This window comes from Nylanderia fulva, unplaced genomic scaffold (genome assembly GCF_048542155.1).
Source record: "Nylanderia fulva isolate GAGA-0341 unplaced genomic scaffold, ASM4854215v1 Scaffold1, whole genome shotgun sequence".
NCBI lineage: Eukaryota > Metazoa > Arthropoda > Insecta > Hymenoptera > Formicidae > Nylanderia > Nylanderia fulva.
In genome coordinates this window covers 4,762,617-4,780,303 of record NW_028189192.1, presented here as the reverse complement: position 1 = coordinate 4,780,303, position 17,687 = coordinate 4,762,617, and the positions used below count along the sequence as shown (strand labels likewise).

General features: G+C 27.2%; 3 protein-coding genes across 3 annotated transcripts; 2 read left to right on the top strand and 1 right to left on the bottom strand.

The window, feature by feature from the left end:
- Positions 1 to 249: 249 nt before the first annotated feature.
- Positions 250 to 1,775, bottom strand: LOC114928448 (cilia- and flagella-associated protein 300). Its single transcript, XM_029299660.2, has 6 exons — positions 1,651 to 1,775; positions 1,424 to 1,505; positions 1,161 to 1,230; positions 884 to 1,056; positions 531 to 703; positions 250 to 451 (listed from the first exon to the last, which is right to left on the bottom strand). The coding sequence occupies exons 1-6, from the start codon at positions 1,743 to 1,745 to the stop codon at positions 250 to 252; spliced, it is 795 nt and encodes a 264-aa protein (XP_029155493.2). The 5' UTR covers positions 1,746 to 1,775.
- A 396-nt stretch (positions 1,776 to 2,171) lies between these two features.
- On the top strand, positions 2,172 to 6,850 carry Alg9 (alpha-1,2-mannosyltransferase Alg9). The gene is made up of 12 exons (XM_029299498.2): positions 2,172 to 2,288; positions 2,835 to 2,973; positions 3,223 to 3,428; positions 3,546 to 3,659; positions 3,752 to 3,862; positions 3,943 to 4,225; positions 4,569 to 4,685; positions 4,914 to 5,127; positions 5,241 to 5,382; positions 5,522 to 5,651; positions 5,753 to 5,883; positions 5,971 to 6,850. The coding sequence occupies exons 1-12, from the start codon at positions 2,185 to 2,187 to the stop codon at positions 6,104 to 6,106; spliced, it is 1,827 nt and encodes a 608-aa protein (XP_029155331.1). The 5' UTR covers positions 2,172 to 2,184; the 3' UTR covers positions 6,107 to 6,850.
- Positions 6,851 to 6,933: 83 nt separating this feature from the next.
- Positions 6,934 to 12,046, top strand: LOC114928365 (4'-phosphopantetheine phosphatase). The gene is made up of 13 exons (XM_029299499.2): positions 6,934 to 7,309; positions 7,635 to 7,917; positions 8,099 to 8,282; positions 8,362 to 8,454; positions 8,723 to 8,870; positions 9,073 to 9,263; positions 9,437 to 9,711; positions 9,812 to 9,964; positions 10,275 to 10,362; positions 10,445 to 10,649; positions 10,780 to 10,937; positions 11,073 to 11,242; positions 11,458 to 12,046. The coding sequence occupies exons 1-13, from the start codon at positions 7,186 to 7,188 to the stop codon at positions 11,801 to 11,803; spliced, it is 2,418 nt and encodes an 805-aa protein (XP_029155332.2). The 5' UTR covers positions 6,934 to 7,185; the 3' UTR covers positions 11,804 to 12,046.
- Positions 12,047 to 17,687: the final 5,641 nt, after the last annotated feature.

Genomic DNA, 17,687 nt, shown 5'->3' with positions numbered 1-17,687 from the left:
CTGATTGTCATAAATTATTTTATATGAACTTTTTTGTGTCTATAAAACACTATATTATGCTAATTTTATTTGCTAATAATATACTATCAATCAAATCTTCAAATATACTATGATGAATAAAAGCAAATATGCAGAAGATGAATAATAAATATGATATTTGCAATAAAACGAAATATATACGATTATGAAATATATACGAGTATATATTATATATATATATATATATATATATATAATGTAATTAGATTCTCAGTCCACAGGACAATATCCGCCATATTGATGCACAAAAGTTGTAATTTCACGAGAATTAGCATCTATCAATAGGAACGCAAAATTTTGCCTTTTACTAGAATCAGATGGAAAATAATCTTGACCTTTGCTATCCTTAGCAATTACTTCTAACACCAAAGTACTTACGACTAAATCATTTGAAGCACTTTGGTTTTGTACCCTAGAATAAATGCTGCATTAAATTTCGCATTCTATATTTCGTTGAAAACAAATTTAATTGTAAATATCCTGATAATAACCTTATAAGATTCTTATAAATATTTTTAGTAACGTCTAAATATGGCTCTAATGTATCCTCAAATTGGCATAATATTCCGCCAAGAATGAGCATTTGAAAAATTCGAAAAACAAATTCATTTCTTTCTTCTTCTGAATATAAATTATATTCTTCCGATTCCTCATCTAAGAGCATCTAAATAACATAATATGTGCATTAAAAATTTCTAATAATGTGCGACATATAAATACACATTTCAAAATTTGCAGATTATTTAAACGCATTTCCATAAAATTTTTGTAACTTTAATAAACTTTCATTAAATAATTTTAAATATTAACACAGAGCTTATTTTTAATGGAAGGTATTTCTTACACCACGTAAATTATCAGATACCACAAAATCCTCTACTTGCGTATCAAATCTTTTACAAATCGTTCCTGAACTATACGTTATCCCATTATCTGGATCCTTCAGTTTATTAAAGAAAGACATACTTAGAACGGAACATGGTACTTGCTTTATTTCCACATTCAATGCTCGTATGCCTAGAACGGTAAAAATGTTTTATTTTATTCGGCTAACTTTGTTCATAAAAAGGCTAAATATTATTATAACAAATTTTTACTAAAAAATTACAAATATATAATACCTCGCTTTACCCAAGCGTTTCCCTGTTTAGACAGTAACACTTTTGCAACTGAATCGTCTTTAAAAAACGCCTACAAATTTATGAATTTTAATAATGATTAAAAATTACATATATATAGACATAATTGTTGAATAATTATACACTATTTTCTCACACTTTTGTTTAATTAATAGTTAATAATTAATTTAATTTAAATCTTTTGTTACACAATAAAAAGATTAATTTTTATTTTTGTTTATTCACAAACGAAACATATAACTTACATCAACCAGCTGATATTTGTGATACTGTTGAAATGATTCGTTGAACGAAAAATTTTGAATGACAAAATTTCCTTTCAAACCCCTGAATAAAATAATTTTTAATGCACTTAAAAATAATCATTATATTCATTTATCGAGAGAATAAAAAATATACATTATAATTACGCATATATCTACGCGGTATAAAAATCGTATTATATATTAAAATAAATAAATATTAATATTACCATTTACAAAGATACTCTTGTGTATTTTTGTCGTTAATTAGAACATAATTTTTCTGATTTAATGGTACGAACGTAAATTTTGGATCAATCTCCATTTTTACATATATTATCTGTCTATTGTCTGGTCTGTCGTCAATCTGTTATATCGCTATGGAAATAACAGATGTTTACGCACGCGCATACATCAAATAATTAAAATATGAAGTAATCTTTAATTATAAACATGCTGTTTAAAATGTATATAAGAATATTGTAAAGGTTTAAATTTAAATAGACATATGGAGGCGAGAGCTGTCTCTTCCTTCTTCTCTCAATATCTTTGTCTTTAAAAAAATAAGCATAATTTTTGCAATTTTAATTTTGCAAAATAATATTCGATGAAAGATTTTAATTATGGTTTTGTTTATATTTTCTTGTATTAATTTTTAAATATTGATAAATATATATATATATATCTTTTTTTTTTAACAAAGTGATCTCAGTAGATAATAGTAGAGAGAAGAGTGAGAGTGAGAGAGCAAAGGCAAATGCATAATGAATAAGGTCCGCGAAAAGATCATGGCGCCTAATCAACGTCAGCGGCAGCTTGTTTTGTCGAAGAAAGAATTGAAAAAAATCAATGGAAGAAGATTCTCAAAGTATATAAAATGTTCTCCCCTTTCCCTTTTCCCTTCCTTTAAACAGTTTTATAAATATTTCTGGTGCGTGAAATTTGTTCATCAACTCGTATACCGGTTAACCTGAATAACCTGTCAGTGACGCATTGGAAACACTGGACAACAACAAATATTACGCATATTTCTTCATGATATTCATATAATTCATGTTAATTTTTTATTAAATTTTAATTTTAATTTTACATTATATTCGTATTAATTTTTTTTAATTGTTATAATTCAAGATACGTGAGTTTCTGAATCTTAAAATAGCAAAAAAGATCCTACATTCTGCATATTTATTTGACTTATATTTTTTCGATTAATTATTGCAGATAATGCTATATATATATTCAGAAAGTTAAATTATATACATTCTCATTATATTATTTTTTAAAATAATTATAATTTTGCAAGCCTCAATTATAAAACACAAACCTGTCCAAGTATCATGTAATATAAATAATGCTAGTTAAAATATGAAAGTAAAAGAAGTATAAAGCAAAAAATTAAACAAATACATTTCAGGCCAGAAGAATCTTCCGATGTGGGACTTATTTATCCTAGTTACGATACAGCTTTCAAACTGTTACTATCAGCAAGATTTTGCTCCGCTATATGGAGTCACATAACAGACTGTGATGAAACCTACAATTATTGGGAACCGGTGAATTTATGTCATTTAAGCTTATGAATATATAGATTTTTTTAAATTATTTTTTTATAAACATTGTTGCATCTAGAGTTGTGATTTCCATTTTAATTAAAAGATAAAGTTAATTTTTTCAAAACATATTATTAAAGATTATTGTTAGGAATGAAATATAAATTTATATCATAAATTTTATTCCTTAATTTTTTATATCGTATACTTTTATGCAATATAGCATTTATATTATCTTCTGAATTGTCTTAGAGTCATTACTTGCTCTATGGAACAGGCCAACAAACATGGGAATATAGTCCTGAATATGCCTTACGTTCATATATGTATCTATTAATTCACATGGTACCAGCAAAAGTTTATCATTACTTATTGGAACCAAATCCTGTACTAGTTTTCTACTTTATACGATGCTTCCTGTCAGTGGGTTGTGCATTATCTGAAGTATACTTTTACAAGTATGTTTTGTTTTTTTTATGAAACTATCTATGATAGATATTCTATATTGTGTCTAAGTTATAATTGATACAAATCTTACTTTTATTCTATGACTTGTAATCTCTTATATTTTCCAGAAATGTCTGTCGTGAATTTGGAGTTCATGTAGCGAGGCTTACATTAGCATTTCTTACTCTCAGCTCTGGAATGTATATTTCCAGCGCTGCATTTTTACCATCATCTTTTTCAATGTAAGCATTAATTATATTGTAAGAAATTTATATATATATATATATATATATGGATTTTGATAAATAATTGATCTATATTAATGTTTTCACAGGTATTTAAGTACTGTAGCCATAGCAGCTTGGTATGCTCGTCAGTATGAATTGGCTATTTTTGCTACAGCCATTTCTTCATTACTTGGATGGCCATTTGCTGCTTTACTAGGGTAATTTGTATATGTAATGTAAACAGTACATATATATTATGATACAATGAAAAGTTTATTTTCTTTATCTTACTTTCTAGACTTCCTATTGCTGTGGAAATATTAATACACAGGCGAGAATGGAGTAAATTTATAAAATGGGTTATTATATCCGCTGTTGTAATTGGAATACCAATTGTATGGGTGGATTCCTTATACTTTGGCAAATTCGTCGCCGCACCATTAAACATCATATTGTACAATGTTTTTACCAATCATGGACCTAATCTTTATGGCACTGAACCATTCAGCTATTATATCGTCAATGGGTTTTTGAATTTCAACTTTGTCTTTATCGGCGCATTATTTGCACCCTTGGGCTTAGTAAGAATTTTGAAAGTATATTTTTGCATATATAGAATACCTTAGTAGTCGCGCATTTTTTGTAAACTATTCTTTAGCAAATTTTAATTAATATTTTTTCTCAAATTTCTAAAGATATGAATACTATATTTTTCAGCATTCTTTCACTATTGATATTTTGGTACTAACAATAAGTCAAATTAAATTTCAAATTAATAATCGAATAAGCAAAATATTAATTATTTGCATCTCTAAAATGTTTATTTAAATCGTTTTCTAAACGAAAGTGCGCGACAGTTGCAACATCTTATATAACGTGTGATATATTTTGACAGCATTTTAAAATTACTGTTATATATTATAGTTTTTAGTATGGTTGATCGTGCCGGCGCGACCAAGAGATCGTTTATGCCTTTCTTATTGGTATTCGCTAGCGCCTTTATATTTATGGATTATCGTGTTCTTCCTTCAATCACACAAAGTATGTATAACAAATAATATATTACATTAATTAGAAAAGAATGAATACACATTTAAAACATATTTTTGCATTCTTAAAAAGTATGCAAATTTTTAGATTTTTAAATGTGTAATTAGATTGTTTAAATGTGTGTGTTTCTATTATCTAATATTACCTAATAATATATAACAAATGCATTGACCTATGAAACAGAAAACGGTGAGATTGACAAGATGAATGTGTTAACAGGAGGAACGCTTCTTGTTTCCAGTATATCCTCTGATTTGTTTAGCAGGCGCTATAGCAGTGGATACTGTACAAAAGTTATACTTTTTTCTTAGGACGAAATTCAATTCGTCACATATAAGTTGCCATTATTTACAATATACTACACATATTACCGTTCTGGCAATACTAATATGTGGCCTCTTGGGATTGTCGAGATCGTTAGCGATATATAAAGGTTTTATATTTCATAATATATATTACTTTTTATATATTTAAATAACAATTTATATACTTAATCATTTATATAGTTTATACTATTTAACATATAGAATTTATTTATTATGTTAGGATATTATGCTCCTATGGAAATTATGTTTGAAGCTAACAAGCTTGGAACAGAAGGTGAAGTACCTAACGACGTTAATATCAATTTTTGTATTGGAAAAGAGTGGCATCGTTTTCCAAGCAGTTTTTTCTTTCCATCCAATAAGTGAGTCCAAAAGTCATAGTTCTGAATTAATTAAAAAATAATTCTTTTCTAATTCTTCTACATATTACTGCAGATACATATTTTGTATTAATTTAATACCATTGTATTATTCTTACATATAATGTTAAACTGTTTTTAGTTGGAAGTTACAATATTTGAAGTCTGAATTTAAAGGACAATTACCACAACCTTTTCTAGATCATGAAAATGCAACAAGTATAATCCAAGCACATTTTAATGATATGAATAGAGAGGAATTATCACGCTATGTAAGTACTTATTTAATGACAAGATATTATAAATTATTAAATTTTATAATTATATCAATTCTCTCTTATCAATTTTCTTTCAATCTCTCTTTTGCTTTTAGTTTAATGTAGATAAGTGCCATTTTCTATTAGATTTGGATATAGGAACTGAAACAACTTTAGAACCGAATTATTCTCGCCTAAGTAATCATTTCACTATTGTAAAATCTTCTAGATTTCTAGATGCATCAAAGTAAGTTTAAAAATGTTATTCATATATTTAATACAAGTTAATTGTAATTGCTTTCATATCTAACATAATCTATTATTTATGTTACAGGTCGCATCCACTTTTTAGAGCCTTCTACATTCCATTTGTATCTCATAAATTTTGTACATATGGTTCATATAATTTATTACAAAGTAATAAGTTTAAATTGCTGTTCTTAAAGCAGAAGAATTCTAAGCTTTCTTAAGCAAAAGCAGAATTTAATTTCAAGTGATTTTTTGTTATTTTATGATTAAGTATATTTAATAAAATATACATATGTTATTTCCATACATAAAGTAAATCAATTTAAGATAATTTAAAAATTTTTTTATTCAAATTTTATTTAAAATTTGCGAACGACAGTAAAAATTATAGAACTTGTGTCATTTATGCTAATAAAAATTCCTAATTTTATTTTTAATAACTTTAGTATTTTATGATATTAATATATTTTACTTCTAAATGTGACACATCAAAAGCAACTTTTGCATAAAGTTTATCTGCATATAGCTTTGTAAATTTTTTAAGTTTTAAACTCTATAGATATGTTTAAATTTCATAGTATTTTTAAAAATATATGAGTGCAATAAGTAGGTGATATGCAGCATGTAATATATATGTTGTAATTGTAAGAAATTTTTATTAAGATATGCTACATTAATTATATTTGTAAATTGAAAAATCATTAATGTATTAGTAAGATAATTAGATTATATTGACACGAATATGTAAATATTATATACGCGCGTAATGTATATATTATAAACTTATAAACACAGTAATTATGAGCACAAAGCTATTCCAATTAAAATATCAATAATATATATTGTTTCAAAAGAACACCTGTGTAAGCTACGTAAGTGCAGAATCTAAGGCTAAATTATATGATCTCTTAAATCTTGTAAATCTTAGGAAATAAATAGAGGAATAAATAAACCTATGAAGAATACAGTAGAACATATATCAACCTATCGAACCTGACCTAACTAACCTTGACTAAAATGTATACATTATACTCCGCATGCGCAACGTATGAGTAAACGAGTAATTGGTGTATTGTACGAGCAAAAACGAGAAAGAGCGAAACTCCCTCTTGGAGTCTCTCACCCCAGAGAATCAGATGTTTATGTCGGCAACATAAATCAAAGTATCTTATCTAGCACTTGATCCTCACGTGCCGAACATGTAGGTATACAATCACCCACCTGCCAGTCTATAAATGCGCGCGGATCGTCAAGTAGGTGTCAATCACGCTGGGAGACTCGACATACTGTCGTCTGTAACATGGAAATGGAAATGGCAACGGAGATCGACAGCGAGCACTCGCATCCGCAATGCATCAAATTGCCACCGGCCGTCGAGGTGTTTGCCAATTTGAAAAATGCGCAAACCTTCGCTATAGACATCGGTACGTTATACAATCGGAGCCCCAAATATGGTCCTATCTGAATAGCATTTTCATCTTAGCTTGAGATTAGCTCTTGCTAACCATCATTATCATCATCTCGCATCTCGTTGCACGAAATGATTATAAACCGTTGCGAAATAAATTTAATTATCTTTTATGTCTACTGTATCTATTATGTCATGAACTATTATGTTATGTTATTTGTGTACCAAACGACTAATTTCGAATTGCTCTTGTACATTTATCAGTTGCTTATTGTACAAAGAAAAAAGTAAATATTTTCATGTTTTTCAAATTTAATATATATTATTATATATTATTTCAGGATTGTCTTTGACGAAAATTGCCTATTATTCAACAGTAAGTTATCGTAAGGCACTTTATGAGGATGCAGAAGGTTTAGGAAATAGTGGAGAACGAGCATACAAAGTATTTGAAGGTAGCAGACTACACTTTGTTAAGTTTGAGACAAGATATATTGAAAATTGCTTAGACTTTGTCAAGAAGAATTTAGTAGATGTCAAACGCTTTCACGGGAAAAGTATTAAAGTAACTGGAGGTGGAGCATTTAAATATACTCCTTTGCTACAAGAGAAATTAGGATTATTGTAAGTATTTTGATATTATAAATTTTACTTAATGTGCAAAATATAAATATTAAAAATAAATTTTTAAAATAAAAATATCTTATATAAATATGCAATATTTAATTCACATAGTTTAACTTATAATTTACAACATGTGAAATTCTCAATGTCATGTTTACTAATTGATAAGATAACATTTCAGAGTCGACAAGGAGGATGAGATAGATTGTCTGATAAAGGGCTGTAATTTCTTACTTAAAAATATACCATGTGAAGCTTTTGAGTTTCAACGTCATGCGAATCCAGAGTATAAATTTCAAAAAGCTGAACCTAACATATTTCCATATTTGCTAGTTAATGTTGGTAGCGGCGTCAGTATTCTTAAAGTAAATAATAGATATTTAATAAATTTTTTTTTATAGTAAATAAATGAACTTTTTTAAAAAGTTTTTAAAATTTTTATAGGTAGAGTCGGATGAAGTGTTTGAAAGAGTCGGGGGTACAGCTACAGGAGGAGGTACATTTTGGGGATTAGGGTCCTTATTGACAAAAAGAAAGGTATAAATTTTATAACAAAAATTCTTAGATTACACCCATTTCTTTTTACTAATGTTAAACAATTGCATACTGATTAGTATATTATTTAAATACATGTTTTTTTTCTTTGATCTTTATAAATTTCTTTGAAGTGAAATTTTATGATAAAATGAATTGTTTCATATTATATGAAAGGATTCTACTCCATCTTAGTACTCCATTGAGTCATGTGAATTATATATATATAGAGATATGTATTAAAACAATGACTTTAAAAATACCCTGCTAGGGCTTTGATGAATTGCTGCAACTTGCAGAACGAGGGGATCACCGTAATGTAGATATGTTAGTGAAAGATATTTATGGAGGCGATTATTCCTCCCAAGGTTTACCTGGAGAGCTTATTGCATCAGCTTTTGGCAAAGCAGTGGCTTGTGGTAAGCATAAATATATAGCGCTATCAAAAGATTAACGTCAAAAATGTATTCTCTCAAAATGTGTGTTTAAAGTGATATCATAAAGATTGATATAATAAATTCTTAACTATATTAATTTTTAGTTTAATTGAAAATAACTGAAATATGTTGCATTAATATATTTAAATATATATTAATTATATTAACACATATAACATTTCAGGACAATCAACATTTTCTGAAGCTGATCTCGCAAGAAGTTTATTGCTCACCATTAGTAATGACATTGGACACATTGCTAGTTTATATGCAACTATATATAATATGGACAGAGTTTATTTTGGTGGTTATTTTCTTCGTAACCATCCACTATCGATGCATACCATTTCATACTCCATCAAATATTGGTCTCACGTTAGTCTCTACATTTATTTCTCTCTAAGCTTTACTTTTTTTCTTTTTTTTTAATTAATCTTTTTTAATCAAATTGTTTCTACATAATTAGCAAAAAGTCAGAGTAAAATGCAGGCTCTTTGTATACTATGTTTTCTATATATTTATGTTGCTGTCACATATCCATTATCTAGGGTAAGGTAAAGCCTCTCTTTCTTCGCCATGAAGGTTACCTTGGTGCGATTGGAGCATATTTGTATGGTACTGAACAGTCAAACAAATACAGCTGGTTGGAAAATTATGCTGGATCATCGGGTTTTAAAGATTCGGTGCCAACTGATCTCGGAATAAAGATTGATCAGTTAGAAATTGATCAAGCAGAATATATTGTTACATTTTGTCCATTATTGAAGGATCCTGCATCTTATACTCCTGATACTACAGATCTCGCTCAGGATAAGGAGGCAAGGTGTGAGATTTTTTGTTTAACTATGTTTAAAAATTATGCAAATGTAAATAATAAATGATTTATGCTTAATATTTATAATTTTTTTCTTAATAATATACAGACATTATTGGCTGCAATGTTTTGAAGAATCAGTAGATAAATTTGTGTCAAGAGCTATTCACAGTCAACCACATAGTCCAACAGCAAAGGATAGAGGATCAAAACTTAAGGAGAAGTACATTAATAGGTTACATTATCTCCATACACAACCAGTGTAAGTTTTCCATCACCAATGAGAAATATTAATAATAAATAAATTATCCAATTAACGGAAAAATGGACTAAGAGTTGTAATTGGAAAAAGACTCGCGATTAACCATCGTAGGGAATCACTGAGATTATTAAAGATAGTATGTACTCAGCTTGATTGGAAAAAAATCTGCGTTTTGTTAATCGTGCCTAGCTCTTAATAGTTTATTTTCCTATTGGATATTCAGTATCAGAGTCAAAAATAAATTAATTTATATATATATATATATATATATATATATATATATATAAATTATATGATTTTTAATTTGCAGTGCATATGGGGCACTTACAGTTAGAATATTACTGGATACTATTGAGCATTGCATGAAAGAGTTTGATTTTCCAGATCCATATTTACATGTAGGTGATCTCTCTTTTTCAATATTTTTCGAATTATTAAAACACAAAATTTATATATTATATCCTATTGTCTTATTTGTAGCAAAAAAGAAAAGAGAACGAGGAAGCATTGAGGCATCTACACGATCGCATAACGGCTTTAGATAAGTTGGAAGGTATAGAAAAGATAAGAGCTTTGATTCTCGGCGTTCTGAGTGGTAATATATTTGATTGGGGTGCAAAAGATGTTGCAAAACTATTGGAAACCGATGATTTTGGCTTTGAAGAAGCTCAAGCAAAAATTCCGGGTAAACTATTATTATTAAATAAAAAATCAGTGTTGCAATCTTTCTTGGCTACTACAAAATATATCTTTCAATAAATTCTTTTTGTTATTTTAGTAAAATTTTAAAAATATTTTGTTATATATGAAAACAGGTAGACCATGGTTAGAGGATAATTTAGATGATTGGATATATAGATTGCAGAATGGACAGCCTCATAAATGCGCAGCAATTTTTATAGACAATAGTGGCGTAGATATCATTCTTGGAATTTTGCCATTTGCACGAGATTTATTACAACGAGGAACAAAAGTTAGTTGTATTGATATTAATCGTACTTGAATCAAACTTTTAAAAATGTCATTTTTAGAAACTAATTTATTAAATAATTGATAAGGAAAATATTTTTTATGTTGAAATTATTATTTTTTAAAAATATATTTTTAGGTAATATTGTGCGCTAATTCTTTGCCAGCTCTGAATGATGTAACATATCCCGAATTGGTTGTAACATTACGGGATGCCGCAAAAATTTGTAATGTTATCAAACAGGCTCTAGAAGATAATACACTTATTGCCATGGAAACTGCGCAAGCAGGTCCTTGTCTAGATCTCAGGTATGTTTTAAATGATAATAAGATGTAAAACATCTTATTACAATTATAGGCAATTATATATTTTGTTTATAATAAAAAGAAAAGCTATTTTATATATATTTTTTACGTTTCTTTATATATTTCTTATTTCTTACGTTTCTATACTTTCATAGAGCTTTTGTAATATTCATTAATATTTTAATATTAATAACATATATTATTTTATCATTCAATAGTCGCCTTAATGTGGATCTATGCCTTGCGATGGTGAAGCATAATGTGGATCTTATAGTTATCGAGGGCATGGGTAGAACATTACATACAAATTTTCACGCCAAAATGAAGTGTGAATGTCTAAAGTTGGCTGTTATAAAAAATCGATGGTTAGCGCTTCGTTTAGGAGGTGATATGTATGCTGTGATATGCAAATATGAGCAACCATCGAAAAATAAGATTTATGATAGTGGAATAAAATCGGAAGCGATAAAAGACGGTTGTCCATCAAAATGTACAGAACAGACAACGGAAATCTGCAAATGCGACAATTCTAACAATAGAAATACAAGTAAAGTGTCAATATAAAATAAGTAATACAATTATTTCTAGATTAGTAATAAAATATATGACACATTGCCTTCCTTAAAACAAAAGAGACAAATTAACGACAAAGTTGTGTGCAAATGACGCTTAAAAAAATTAAGTTTACACAAATGTTAAGAAACAAACATACAGATGGAATATCGTAAGATTTGTCAGATAATCATGATCGTGTAATATTATATTTGAATATATAATAATTTTATTAAATCACGATCTATTAATGAAGTTTGTTTTTTTAATTTTTATTACAGTAATTATTAATTATCATGTGTTTGTTTCAACATGTTTTCAACATATATTTGTATTATTGTTGTCTTTATGGATAACTTATATTATTAGTCTTATTATTTTCAAAAAGCCTATTATAGTATTAACATCCTAGTTTTTTAATCTAAATTTTTAATAAGTTACGAAGATCTGAACTTTTATATATTTCATTAATTACTGTGTGAATTCAAAAATATTTTATTGTTTTAAAACATTGATAAAATGATGATGAAATATTTATATGTGAGAGAGATTTGATAATTTTTTTATTTACAAATTAACAATTTAACGTTAATACGACTGAGTTTTATCTATTTATAACTAATTAATTATTTCATTTTATAACAGGAATGTTAGAGATATTAAATAATATTATTGTATATAAACACGCGCGTATGTGTTTGTACTGATGTAAAGAATTAGAATCGTTATATAAATAATTCTTTAAGACAATAAAATCATTTTCCATATATAATTTGCAGTTACCATAATTATTGGAAAAAATATTTTATATACTTTAACACATATTTTACATATATTGTAATAGAAAATTCTTTGCAATATATGTATATATACAATGTTACATAGTATACATTTTCTGTGATACTATCATATGCAAAAGAAATATATAATAATTAGAAAACTAGGATTACAATTTTTTCTAATTAAGTTATAATAATGCCTAATAGTTTATGTAATTATCATTTTGACATTTGTGTATATATATATATATATATATATATATATATATATATATAAGAAAAATTCATATATATATATATATATATAAGAAAAATTCGTATATATATATATATATAAGAAAAATTCGTATATATATATATATATATATATATATATATATATATATATATATTCGAATTTTTCTTTATTATCTATTACCAAATTTACTATCGAATCAAATTATTGTTTTATGAATATAGTGTATTCTATAGATTTAATGAATTAATAAAATGCAACAAAAAAGAAAAATTAAATTTAATATTACCAATCTGTCTGTATTTAATATTACTAGTGTGCCCCCCACCCTTTCTAATGAGACTAATTTTTTAATTAAAAAGTTAAACTATTAATATTTTTTTATCAATATTTTTAATATTAAGAAATACATATTACATTTTTGTAGGGATAAATTTTAATAGAAGAACATGAAGAAATACCGATTATTACACACAGTAATACGAAAACTATAGAAGGTATTACTAATTTACTAATACTATTTCTTAACTATAACAATATTTTAATTTTTATAATAGAGTTAAAAAATACAAATATATGTTTAATAATAGGCTTGATCAACGTCATAACTAAAAAATTTTTTCAGATTTTCCAAAAGTCTAGGAACAATTAAAAAAATGCAAATTCTTATCTTATAGGATATTAGAAACGTTTTGAAGAACTAAAAAAATATCTCAATTATATTTTATTTATTGTCAATTATAAATTTAATTCTAATAATATAGAAAAATCATTAAAAATTATATACACAGTAGTATTTTTTATATAACACAACAAATTGAATATTATTCAAGAGTCAATTCTCTCGAATTTTCAAGAATCAATTTTTTAAAATTTCCTTCTTCAACTTACAAAAGACTGAAAAAATTCATTTGACTTCGATAGCTTTCATTTTATTTTCAAATTTTATCCTTACGCGATCAGAAAATAAAGAAAATCGGAGGAGAGTTGTGCAAAGGAAACGAAAACTAGAAGAGAGATGCGGCAAACTGGCTGATAGGAGGAAAAATCGAAGGAAAGAGGACTCTGTGCATGCTGAACACGCTCCGCATCTATTTCTTTCAACCACGTTCTACGCAATGTCCAGGTCGGGACTTTATTAAATTCCCGTCATGTGATATTGTCCAGTCTAGGGGAACCAGACCGGTGCACGCAAGCTGACACAGCCAATTATCTACCAATTTGTACTGGTGTGATAATCGATACTCCTTCAGATATCGTCTCCTAATCTATATGTACTATATTCCGTTAATCCTACATATAACTGTGCCCTATCGAGTATTTACTAACTTAGAAGATAATTTTATTTCGATGAGTCATTTTTATATAATAATATTATTTTCTCATATTTCTTTTCTTTTATAAACAATTTGTTATATATTGAGTTTTCAATTACTTATAACTTATGACTTCTAAATATATCAAAGATACAAAAATCTAAAATCATGTTTAAACTTTTCATAACTTTTTAACTTTTTATTTAAAGAATAAATTAAAAAATAAATGCAAACAAATTTCAAGAAAATATAAATTTGCACAAAAATTTTTGCTTACTTAAAATGTTTTTCTTTATAAAATTGGATTATATCAAAATTTATCTTTTTATATTTAAGTATTGAATTTATATGTATGCTACTTTTATATATTGTGTGAGCTACAGAAATGCCGAAGAATTAGATATTGTATTCCGTGAAAGAGGAAAATACATGCGCGCAGACGCGTGTACATCTTACATGCGAAATAAATACCTAAGATTGGACGTTACATCGCGAGCCCTATGAATTTTTCATCCTCAATATATATAAGGCCACTCTAGCGGACGAGATGGTCAACGTGTTCTATCTCTTCGTATATAAGCTCCAAGGAGCATCTCTCTTCTCTCTTATTAGACGATAATGCTTTGATAAAACGAGCACGTAAGGGAAATTACATTTATTGCATCGCTTATTGATGTATATGTGGAGACAAACAAGAATCTCGTTGTTATTTTATGTAACATAAATAATTCAGACAATTCGCTAGATATATCCAGGTATAATAGAAATATATGTATATATATATATATATATATATATATATATATATATTTGCAACAACTAGTTTTTTTTATTATGTACTGAGTAAGATAATTATGAAGATATATTTATGCTCGAGTAAAATAGTAGTTGAAAACTTTATATTACTTATAAAATCCATCATATATATACATATATAAAATTCAATCACAAAATATAATAATTTTTATTAAATAATATTAGCTGGCAATAATTATAGAATAAGCTTATGCAATTTAAAGCTTAAAATAAACTATCAAATTTAAATGTATAGGAATTCAAAAAATTTTACGAGATTAAAAAAATTTTCACAAAAATTGAAAAAATTGCCAATCCTAGCTGGATGTAAAGCTGGCAGCTTTCATTGAGAGCAAAAGCTTTCCAATAAATTTTTGTGCAAAGAAATGGTTTCGCTAACAGATTGCATGTACCATCGGTTAGAATAAAATTTTTTATTTTTCTAACTGGATATTGTAAATCTTTTAAATGCGTGTGTTCTTCAAAGAGTTGCGAAAAGTTGTTTAATTAAAGCGTTAAATGCAGAATTGTTAGATATCCTGATTTTGATATAATTAATTTTACATACGGTGCTTGTGTGCAGTCAACTGGCAATTATATTAAAATAGTTCAACTATTATATTAAAATTTATTATTTTTAATTTTTAAAAAACTTTGTAATTTAAAATTATTCATATCTCAAACGTCGTACTTAAATAAATATAAATAAAGATTAAATGTATAGTTAAACTTTCAGATTCTAATATACATATATGCATTAAATAACATTCAACTCTTTAAATTGCTATAATTTAAATTATAAATATATGAATACTTTATACTATAGTTAATATATAATTATATAAGAATCAGGATATTTAAAAATTAATATTGTAATGTTCGTATATAATAAATATACGACAGAAAAACAAATATAGAGAAATATTTCTCGCTTTGCTTTCCGCGCGCGCGATGATATATAAAAAAGTCTGTCACTATTTTGCATAGAATTGTTTCATTTTTCAGTATGTGCCTTTTATATATTCATATAATTCACATAGAGCATAAAAGCACATGCAATTAGAACATCGTTATTGTACGCAATAAAATAATTTTGCCTGGTATATATTATAATGTAGCAAAGCAAACAAAAAAAATAAAAATAAAAATTATAAAATAAACGTTTCCTGCACTTGATCATAATAGAAATATTCCTACAATTTAGTTATTCGTACATTAATGGAAAAAATTTTACACGTCTCGACATATGCGTCATTCTTTCAGATTGAATCATTTTACTTTTGTCACTGGATATTTTAAATCGCAAGTGAAAAAAAACATAAGAGACCAGCAAGCTGAAAGAGTATACACGCATATGATATTACTTCTAATATTTCGTGTTAGAAAAAAATCGTGTTCTTTTAATGTATATATAACTGCGATAAAGAAAACGCTGCAATTCAGTCAGATCAATATTTCAAACCGACATGTGCTCTCCCATGTTACGATATACAATCTGATACGGATTACGCAGGGGAAAGGATTTTAGTCATTTATTTATACTATGTGGTGGCGAAAAAGCTATACGATACAGCACATATATGCGTACACGTATTCATTACGTGTCAAAGTGCATTTTATAAAAAGCATACTTTTCATTTTATATATTCCTCGGGGAGCCATTGCCTTTTGGGAGCAAATGATGCACATATATGTACATAAATATACACATTCCACGAAATTATATAATCCTCAGAGATCAGTTGCAAATATCAATTTCCGTACAATTACATGTATCACTTATTTGACTAACTCAATAACCGTGTGTACACGTATAGGATGTGCAAAATACATATGTACACAAATTTCAATGCTAAATAAATCAGTGTAAAATAAATGACGACGGGTTTTCATAAACAATTATGAATTTACACAATAAATAAACTGCGGAATAAACTCATAGTTTTAAAACAAAAAGTAGCAACTAATGTTTTAATTAACAGAATTATAAATAATATGATTTTATATGTATCGAACACATAGGGAGAAAGTTTAAATGCAGCTCTCATGCATTTCAATTTTAAAAACATATTCAAACATTTTGCAACCTACGCTAACAAACTATATATACATACGAATGAAAGAGAGTCATATCAATTTTACTTTTATTATCACTTTTAAATAACATATTTCATATATAAATCCGAAAAATAAAGTATTTCAACAATCATATAAAACATTTTATTAATCGTAATAACGTTCCTTACTGCTGTCTCAAAATATTGACAACTATCGCGCGCGTTTTCTTATTAATTTTTAATTGTCCAAAGAACTCAATCGTGCGCATCTGATATTGATATTTCAAACACAGAATATAAAGTATTATATTAAATGTTCCTGACTATTATAACGTTATACCAACTCATCATTCACTATTTTATTATTACATGAGAAATGCCTTTTGAAACGTTATTATAATCTTATAGGGTATTATTGCTTTTCTACCTCTGGGGCAATAATTAAACCACCGAGTAAAGCGTTCCCTTTCACGCTGAATGAACTAACATATAAAAACACATTTTACGCACGTTTAAAGAAGAAATAAGCCGAGTTTTTCGGTCGGTCGATTAATGCAATTCGTGATGAATCACAAGACGCCATCCTCGAAAATGAGACGGAACAGGAAGAGAGAAAGAGAGTCGAGCACCCGATTAATTATTTCAATTTTCCATAGCGTTGCGCCGGATGAAAAAGGACGGGCAGCATCCAGCCCGCGACTATAAACGGCCGCT